This window comes from Echinops telfairi, unplaced genomic scaffold (assembly GCF_000313985.2).
Source record: "Echinops telfairi isolate 266 unplaced genomic scaffold, ASM31398v2 ScPeMD7_7458;HRSCAF=8496, whole genome shotgun sequence".
NCBI classification, from domain to species: domain Eukaryota; kingdom Metazoa; phylum Chordata; class Mammalia; order Afrosoricida; family Tenrecidae; genus Echinops; species Echinops telfairi.
Genome location: NW_022111358.1, coordinates 29,098,866 through 29,108,079, shown reverse-complemented (window position 1 = coordinate 29,108,079; position 9,214 = coordinate 29,098,866). Strand labels below are relative to the sequence as shown.

Below are 9,214 nucleotides of genomic sequence, written 5' to 3'. Positions count from 1 at the left end.
TGTGTTGAAAAACTCGCCTTATACACGAGTATATACGATACTTTCTATTGAGCCATTGGTATCAGATCCTTTTTCCCCACGCCCCACACTCATGACCCCTTGAGAGATTAAAAATTATTATTATTTTCATATCTCACCGGACTGCTGTCTCCCTTCCCCTATGGTTTCTGTTGTTCTTCCCCCTGGAGGGGGGTGTGAGGTTGTGTGTTGATCATTGCGAAGCAGCGCCTCTCTTAAAAGGGGGTGCTAACCAGAGGTTCACTTCATCGCCTCCGTCAGCCCTTCAAATGTCTAACCACCGCCTCAGAACAATGGTCTCACGAGTCTAACTTCTGTCTCTCACGCTGTAGTTTCAGTTGGCGCTGAAGCCAGCTGACACCCCACTCCCACCCCCCGGGCACACTGTGGGCGAGCCAGGCTCCTTCCCAAGCCCCCCTGAACCTGGCGGTCTGAGCTGGTGGCCGGCCTGCTGGCCTCTGGGTCTTCGGTAGTCTGTTGGGAAATTTCTGGTCTTTTAAGCACCCGACGAGGGTCCTCTCAGCTGTTAACTCACAAAAGTAGCCACCGCTGCCAAAGGTACACAGGTGACCAGAGCGGCGGCGGCGGCCACCTCTCTGGAGATTTCATTTCTGCTCTCGCAGTGACCCTGCAAGGGACAGAGGCCCTTAGAATTTGGCTAGAGAGGCCCTTGGAATTCGCTACATCCTGTCCTCTGCTTGACCCTGCAGTGAGGTGCCCAGATGCAGGCATGCCCGGATGAGCCCTTAAGTAGTCTGTAGGAGAGTAGGCACACCTTTACCTGCCCCAGGCTCAGGTGCCCAGCCAATGGAAAGCAGGCAACCAAACGGTGAGGCCCCACAGAGAGAGCATGGCTTTGGGACAGGAGATTAGGGTCTTGGGCGTGTTCTCTGCCGGGTGGGGCTGCCCAGAGCTGGCTCGGGGCCTGCCTGCCGCTTCCTGAGGAGCAGGGAAGGTGGTCCCGCTTCCCCCCGGGACTCAGTTTCTTTAGATGCACATGCACTCTCCTGGCTGGGGGAGAGGACGACTAGGCTCTCTAAGAGGCGATGTGTGTCCTGTGACCTCAGTGGGCACCGCAGAATCCAGCTGCCTCGCGGTGACCCTGTGCGCGGCGGGCTGGAATGCCACACAGGGTCTCTTGGCTGTCATCTCCTTGGAAACAGATTGCCAGACAGTTCTTCTGAGGCATCTGAGAGTAGGTTTGAACCGCCGACGCTTCCGGGAGAAGCCAACTGCTTAAGCAATCACGTAGCTCACCCAGGGCTGCTTCTGAATCTGCAGTGATTGTGGAGAAAGACTTGCTGAACCAACCAGTGAGCTTGCCTCTCCTTTTCTCTGTCCTGTCCTGCACGAGGCTCAGGACACTCACCTGCGCCCGGGGCTCAGGTCCACCTGGCGGCCACTGCCCCTGGGCAGGCAGCTGTCAGCACAGGGGAGGAAGAAGGGGACAACAGCCTCTCTCCTGGGGTGTGGGGCGAGGCACCATCTCTGTTTACTGTTCTTTCTCAGCCTGCAGACAGAGTGTCCATGAGAGAGCCCTCCAGGCCTGTCCGGGGCGCTGTCCTCTGCCAGGAACATATCTTTGGCAAAGACTCTGTGCTCAGGGGGACTTGGGAGCCGAGGGGAGGAACTTGAGGGTGTCATTTATCCAGGCACTGTGGGGAGAGGCTGGCTGCAGGGATCAGAGAGGGAGGCAAAGCAATGCATTGGATAGGTTGGGGCTCAGGAGACACCTGGCAGGTCGCTGAACAGGGATGAGCGTGCACCTTGCTCCTGCCAGACGCCCATTCTTCAGCTGGGACCCCTGAGGCATGGGAATGGGGGGTAACTTCCCCAAGATCACGGGCAGCCTTAGGTTCACCTGATCCAAGGCCTCACAGCCCCCATGAGTCTGAATCAACTTGAAGGCAGGGAGTCCAAGCTTTTTGAATCCAGAGCCTATTGACCCCAGTGGGTACTGGGTTCCAGAGAGCCAGGTGCTGTAGGCCTGCAGGATCTTGGCTTGGGGTGGGGGTGATGGCGGGTGCAGGCAGCTCCAGGGAAAGTTTCTGGCTGTGCTGTGTCCAGCAGGCAACTGGGAGGGGACTACCCACTGGGCCTGGTCGACTGTTTGGGGAACCCCTTTCCCTGTCGGGGAACCACTCAGGGAGTGTGGCCCCATTGCTGCTCACTGAGGGAGGAGAGAGGAGGGAGAAGCCTGGTCCAAGGGGAATCTGGGTTCGGGCTGGGACAGCGTTTCAGCCTCAACTCTGCAGCCGAGCAACATGGTGACCAGGTGCAACCCTTTGAGAACTTAGAGCCGTAGAAGGGCATTTGGGGAGAAACTCAGAAATCATTTCCGTGTCAGCCGGGAGACGGAGTCCCACAGGAAGCTGATGGTGGAGCCGGAGGTTTATTGCAGACCTGGGCAGACTCGCTCCCTTCTCCTCGTGTCCTGCTGCCCTGGGCCTCAGTCTCCCCAGAGGTGGGGTACAATGTCCCTGTAATCAATCACTTCCTCTGGCTGAACTCTGAGGCTCAACAATGGGGCAGACAGCTGACAAGCTACCTGCTGCAGACAGAAGCTAGTCTTCCTCCAGCTGGACTGGGTGTTTGGGTGGGGTGGGGTGGGGGGTCTGTGGCCCGAGAGTGGAGAAGACAACAGAGGAGGCCTTGCTGATGGGGACATCACTGTCACTGGCCAGAAGGGGGTTTCCAGGCCGCCGTTGAAGACCTAGACCCTGCACCCCCAGGCTTGAGTGCCGGCACCGACATGTGAGCGCTTCTCCGTGGGGGAGAGGCCTTAGCTCTCAGCTTCCTCATTCGGAAAAGGGATCTGAGAAACACAGGGCTGTTTTGAGGGTCCGATGGAATGACGCATGAGCACCCTGGACCCAGCACTGCACACGTTCAATAAATGTCTGCTACTGGACCTCTCACCAGATGGCCAGCCGTTTGAAACCACTGGCCACACCGAGGGAGAAAGATGAGGCTTTCTACTCCCCTGAAGAGTTACAGTCTCAGAACCCCTGGATGGTTCTCCTCTGTCCTGTAGGTCACTAGGGGTCAGAATTGGCTCGAAGGCCGTGAGTTGAGTGAGCGGACCGGTGTTTGTGGGAGAGGGGACCGTCGCCTTCCGTGAGGTGTGAGAGGCTTGGGAATCCCGTGGGGGGTGGGTCCACTCGGTCCTACGGGGTTGCTGGGGGTGAGAATGGTCTCAGTCGCAGGGGAGCTGCCTGTGGCTTGGCTGGCATGATTTTTTTTGCCACCCTTTAACACACGGAGAGCTGTCCGCCTGCATTGCCAGCAGAGTTTCGGGATGCCATCTCTCCTGGCAGAAGGAGTCAGGGGCCCAGGTTTCAGTCTTGGCTTCATGGTGACCTGGCGAAGGACTGAGCCTCAGCTGCCTCCTCTGTAAAGAGGCCTGATGAAAACACACCTCCATTGTGACAGGCTGGAGGGTGGCGCGCTTTGCAAGGGCCTTGCTGGCCGATCGCAAGCGCGGGTTGCTGCTGAGGGGGCTAAGCTGGGTGTCATTCTGCCTGAAAGTAAAGCTGGGGATGTTAGGCATGCTAGCAGTGCTTGGGCCCCAGCACCAAGCTGTGCGTTCACCGGGGTCAGAGGGAGGCACCACAGGTCTGACCCTGGGTGGGAGGCCTGCCCGGCCACCTGTGTTTGTTCTGCCAGGGCTTTGGAGGATCTGTGGCATTGTTATGTCAAGGGCGTGGGTCTGATCCTGCTAGTCGGCCCTGGGAAGAATGGGGCACCGTCACCCAGGCCTGGCAGGTTCTGTGAATCACCTCCTGTCAGGGTTGATCCTCCTCAGAGAAAGCGAGCTCCTGCTTTGGGCTGAATCATGCCTTTTCAGAGAGCGCTGAGCCATCAGCTCGGGCTGGTGGGCCGGGCTGGGGCAAGGGGTCAGTCTCTAGAGGTCTTGCTGCAGCAGGCCGGGGCCCTGTCCCTGGTGCTGACACCCTGGGGGGGGTGAACAGGGCCCACTTCCCTGCCCGCGGAAGACAAAGGATGGGAATCCCTGACTCAGCTCTCCATGCGGCCTTGCTGCTGAAGCAGCAAAAGAGGATTCGAGGTTCACCAATGCCACCCCAGTCCAACCCTGAGCAGGGCATCAGGACCCCAGTGGGCTGCCTGGCCCAGAAGATGGCTCTCCAGAGGCCACCTCTTGGTCTTCTTGGTGGGTCAGGGCTGGAAGTCCAGAGTAAGGACTTGGAAATGATCTCTTCGTTCCTGGTTCTGAGAGGCTTATCACGCTCTCAAGACTCAAAAACTCACTGCCACAAGTCATTTCTGACCCGTAGGGACCCCCTAGGGCCCTCTAGGACAGAGTAGAACGGCTCCTGTGAATTTCTGAGACTGTAATTTTTACAGGAGTAGAAAGCCTTATCTTTTACCCATGGAGCAGCAGGTGGTTTTGAACTGCTGGTCTTGTGGTTAGCAGGCTGGTGCGTCACTCACTATGCTACCAGGACTCCTTTAATCTAGGAGGATCGCCATCAGGCTAGTGGTTGCCTCTGGGGGAAGAGGGCCTGGGGTTTGGCTGAAGTGCTGGAAAGACTACTCTGGGGGTGGTGATCCAGGTGGACATGTGGGTAGAACTCCACAGCGAGCTAAGAACTCATCGAGGCGAGCACTTAGGGTGTGCGAAGAACAAGAGCCTCAATGTCAGAAGGAACCCACCTCGGGGTTCAGTCCCGACTCTCCCCAGGAAGCTCAGCTTCCTTACCTGTGCAATGGGGAGAAGCGGGAGCCACCTCACTGGGTTGGTGCCCAGATGAAACGAGACAGCCCCCTCATGCTCACGGTGCCTCTTTGCTTCCCCTTTGCGTGCCTTAGTTTCCCTAGCTGTGCCAGGGGGCCTCGGAGGTCCCTAGCCCCCTGTGGTTTTTTCTTGTGATCAATTGAAACTCCTCGAGCAGACGGGTGGGCACCGGGGCTGCCGCCGAGGGCTCAAAGAGAGCACCGGTGAGGATGGTGGGCGAGTGCTGTGTGCCTCGCCCTGTTGTCCACCGAGCAGCTCTGTGCTGGATGCCCACAAGGACAGACATTCCGCAGGCGGTAGATTCTATGGTACTGATGAAGGCTGGTCATCCTCGGGGCCTTGGGAGACACGGAGCGGATGGAAGATCGAGAACGAGGTGGAGCATTTTGGTGGGAAGTTTCAGAAACTGGAAGGAGGGAGGCTGAGGGTCGTGGAGCCCTCCCGGGCACTGGCCCACTCTGCACAGGGCTGCCCTTTCCTTGGAGAGGCGCCCGGGCAGACCCGGGCAGCACCGTCCTCCTGCTCCTCACACGGGGTGGGGCGGAGAGCCTGCGAAGAATGCGCCCTCAGTGGAAAGGTGATTGAGAATATGCAGGTGTCAAAAGGGGAGTCTCAAGCTGAACCCAGTTCCTTCTGAATCATCCCTTTTGTTAAGGATTAACAACCACCCAGAGCAAAGCCGCCCCCAAAAGGCCAGCCTGCCCTGGAGATCAGAGGTGGCTGGGCTTGTGGGAAATCAGCAGTGCAGTTGGCAACCGGTCGGAGGGTGGGGAGGGGGAGGAGAGAAGTCGAGAAGGCTGTCCCAGCCCCGTGGAAGGTGTATAAGAAGCGTCCACTCTGGGCAAGAGCCACCATCCCAGCTCAGGCTCAGTCAAGCTCCTGTCTGCACCTGCCTGCCATCTCTAGCTCACCATGAGTTGCCGCCTGCAGAGCTCCTCTGCCAGCTATGGAGGTGGTTTCGGGGGTGGCTCTTGCCAGCTGGGAGGAGGTCGAAGTATCTCCTCCTGCTCCACCCGTTTTGTCTCTGGGGGATCAGCTGGGGGCTACGGGGGCAGCATGAGCTGCGGCTTTGGCGGAGGTGCTGGTAGTGGCCTTGGAGGGGGCTTTGGTGGGGGTTATGGAGGGGGCTTTGGTGGGGGTTATGGAGGGGGCTTTGGTGGGGGTTTCGGCGCTGGCTTTGGGGACTTTGGCGGTGGTGATGGCGGCCTCCTCTCCGGCAACGAGAAGATCACCATGCAGAACCTCAACGACCGCCTGGCCGCCTACCTGGACAAGGTGCGTGCCCTGGAGGAGGCCAACGCCGACCTGGAGGTGAAGATCCGAGACTGGCACCAGAAGCAGAGCCCCACCAGCCCGGAGCGTGACTACAGCCACTACTACAAGACCATTGAGGAGCTGCGGGACAAGGTGGGGCCCGGGGTGCTGAGGGGGTCCCTGGTGCCGGGTAGGTGGGGGGTGAAGGCAGGAAGGCCCGCAGCGCGCCAGCGGACCAGACGAGGCTGTGTGCGTGGCGTGCTCCCCTCTGGGGGGGAAACATTCTCGTCTCACTTCCTGATGGGCTTCCTCAAGCCACAGGCCTCTAAAGGCATCTTCTCCCATCCTTCATTTTTATGGCTTTTACGACGCGTGCCAACTTGTTCCGTGCTTTCCAAACAGTTATGCTCTTAGTGACTCCGTCTCTCTCGTCCTAACTCACCGAGTTGTTTGGAAATCGTGACAGTTTTAAAAGCCACGAAGAATGTCTAAGGTCACCAGAGAGAGGGTTCATGTTCACTCCTTGCTCCGGGGTAACTGTCTTTGGTAGGAATCCCGTTTAAGCTGTTACTCTCAGTGGGTGACAAGCAAGGGAGCCATGGGGGGCCGTGGCCTGGCCGGTGCACAGCCTACACCCGTTCAGTCGTGGCCTGTCTCTCAGCGGGGCTGCATGCTTGTTGGAACACAATCCCACTGGCTTGGGTTATACCCAGCCAGGTGGGGTGGGTTTGCAAACCTTTGCAATGTCAAAGCTTGGGGAAATACAATTTCAGCCAAGAGGCACATTCGTTGGCTTTCCCTCCACCCGAAGCTGGGAGATCAAGCCCGGGTGTCATCAGTAAACCCGTGGAGCACTCTGCCCTGCAGGCCCTCTCACTCTACTGGGAAGGTTTACAGACCACGGGCAGGAGAGCTTGCCACCCCGAGGTTCTGGGGCGAGGTGATCTCAGCGGGGTCATTGTTCTGAAATGTACACCCCGCTCCAGCGTCCCTTTCCAGAAGAGGAACTTTCTGTCCGGAGGGAAGCACCTTGTCCCGGCGCCTTCCCCCTGCTCTCCCCGTCCTCCCGCCCAGGCATGGGGACCCTCTGGAGTGACTGCCCTGTGTATTTTGCAGATCCTGGCAGCCACCATCGACAATAACCGGGTCATCCTGGAGATCGACAATGCCAGGCTGGCCGCGGACGACTTCAGGCTCAAGTGAGTCGCCTTCTCTCGTCGGCTTTTCCCAGCTGTCTTTTCTCTGAGACCAGTGCTCCTCTGAGCATTGTTGATGCATCTGTGATGCTGCCCAGGGGCAGGGGCAGAATCCACTGCAGGGGTGGGGCAGGGGCAGGGGCAGGGGCGGGGGCAGAATCCACTGCAGGGGCGGGGCAGGGACAGGGGCAGGGGCGAATATCACTGATTGATGCTTTCTTTTCTCCCCTCTCCCATTTTTCATTGTGATCATCTTGCAGGTATGAGAATGAGCTGGCCCTGCGCCAGAGCGTGGAGGCCGACATCAACGGGCTGCGCCGGGTGCTGGACGAGCTGACGCTGGCCAAGACTGACCTGGAGATGCAGATCGAGAGCCTGAACGAGGAGCTGGCCTACATGAAGAAGAACCACGAGGAGGTGAGGGGGCTGGGTCCACCTCAGCGAGAAAGGGGTGCTCCCTGGGGCACCGTGGCTTCCTCTGTGGGGGCAGTAGGGCCCTTCCGGGTACTTCCAGGACTCAGAGCCCAGGGGAAGAGGGCTGGGGAGCGCCTCCCATCCTCCTGTCGCACCCCCGCAGGAGATGAAGGAGTTCAGCAACCAGGTGGTGGGCAACGTCATCGTGGAGATGGACGCCACTCCGGGCATCGACCTGACGCGGGTGCTGGCCGAGATGCGGGAGCAGTACGAGGCCATGGCCGAGAAGAACCGCCGCGACGCCGAGGCCTGGTTCCACAGCAAGGTACCCCCCCGGCCCTCTGACCGCCCACAGCTGGGCGGCACCAGGCGGACACCCCGCTCTCGGGTCAGGCCCTCTCCTGGGGCTCCCCCATCACGTCATCTTCTTGCCCATGAATTGCAGAGTGCAGAGCTCACCAAGGAAGTGACCTCCAGCACCGCTATGATCCAGACCAGCAAGACGGAGATCACCGAGCTCCGGCGCACACTCCAGGGCCTGGAGATTGAGCTGCAGTCCCAGCTCAGCATGGTACCCCCCCACCCCCGAGCCCCCCCACCACAGCCAGCCCCTCCAGGCCTCCCTCTGGCCTGACTCTGCTCATGCCTTCTCTTCTGCCCCCACCAGAAAGCCGGCCTAGAGAGCACCGTGGCGGAGACAGAGTGCCGCTACGCCCTGCAGCTGCAGCAGATCCAGGGGCTCATCAGCAGCATTGAGCAGCAGCTGAGCGAGCTCCGCAGCGAGATGGAATGCCAGAACCAGGAGTACAAGATGCTGCTGGACATCAAGACGCGGCTGGAGCAGGAGATCGCCACCTACCGCAGCCTGCTCGAGGGCCAGGACGCCAAGTAGGTCCTTGTGGCCTCCTGGGAAAGCCTAGGGGTTGGACCCTAGGGGGACGCTAGAGATTCAGGCCTTCATGCACGGAGAGAGGGTGGGACAGGGCTCAGGCAGGGGGCAGACCTAGCTGAGCACGCACAGCCCTGAAGAAGGTCCGGGACCGGAGCTCCCCTGGTTTCTTGAATTAGACTCTGGGAGTGTCCAGAGCAGGCGGCATCCTGTGAACCTGTAGCTTGTAGCTCATGTCTGTGAATTCCTGGGTGGAAAGGAGAGGGGCCACGGAGTGGACATCTGGTAGTAGAAGAAGTCTTAGCGTGGATTCAGCTCAGCCTGATTGCAGGGACCCAGCTCAGGGGACTAGGGGGACCAGGACACGAGCAAACCGGGGACAGGAGACAGCTCCTGGGAGATGCCCGAATTCCTGGGGCCAATCGCTATTCCTGAGGCCTCTTTGACTTGTGTCTCCCCCCCCCCCCCCCCCCCCCGGGTTGGGGGGAAAAGCCCAAACAGGGGCTCCTACTAAGGGTGTGAGTCCCCACAAGAAGGGCAGGGGAGCGCCTGCTCCTGGCTACCTCCTGCTTATCCCTGTCTGTCTCTCCTCCCCTCTCCCAGGATGACTGGCTTCCCCTCCGGAAGTGGAGGTGGTAAGGAAGGGCCCTCTAACGACCGCCTGGCCGCCTACCTGGACAAGGTGCG

The 9,214-nt window shown here is 59.5% G+C and overlaps 1 protein-coding gene across 2 annotated transcripts in view; it reads left to right on the top strand.

Moving 5' to 3' along the window:
- Positions 1-5,686: 5,686 nt before the first annotated feature.
- The window catches only part of LOC101650758 (keratin, type I cytoskeletal 13), a 4,543-nt gene continuing 1,015 nt past the window's right edge, over positions 5,687-9,214 (top strand). The window contains exons 1-7 of one of the 2 annotated variants that reach the window (XM_045299549.1): positions 5,687-6,181; positions 7,145-7,227; positions 7,485-7,641; positions 7,802-7,963; positions 8,084-8,209; positions 8,306-8,526; positions 9,131-9,153. In XM_045299549.1, coding sequence (XP_045155484.1) covers positions 5,687-6,181; positions 7,145-7,227; positions 7,485-7,641; positions 7,802-7,963; positions 8,084-8,209; positions 8,306-8,526; positions 9,131-9,153 — 1,267 coding nt within the window. Of the gene's footprint in view, positions 6,182-7,144; positions 7,228-7,484; positions 7,642-7,801; positions 7,964-8,083; positions 8,210-8,305; positions 8,527-9,130; positions 9,163-9,214 lie in introns of both variants that reach the window. The other variant, XM_004707156.2, reaches the window with a different exon arrangement.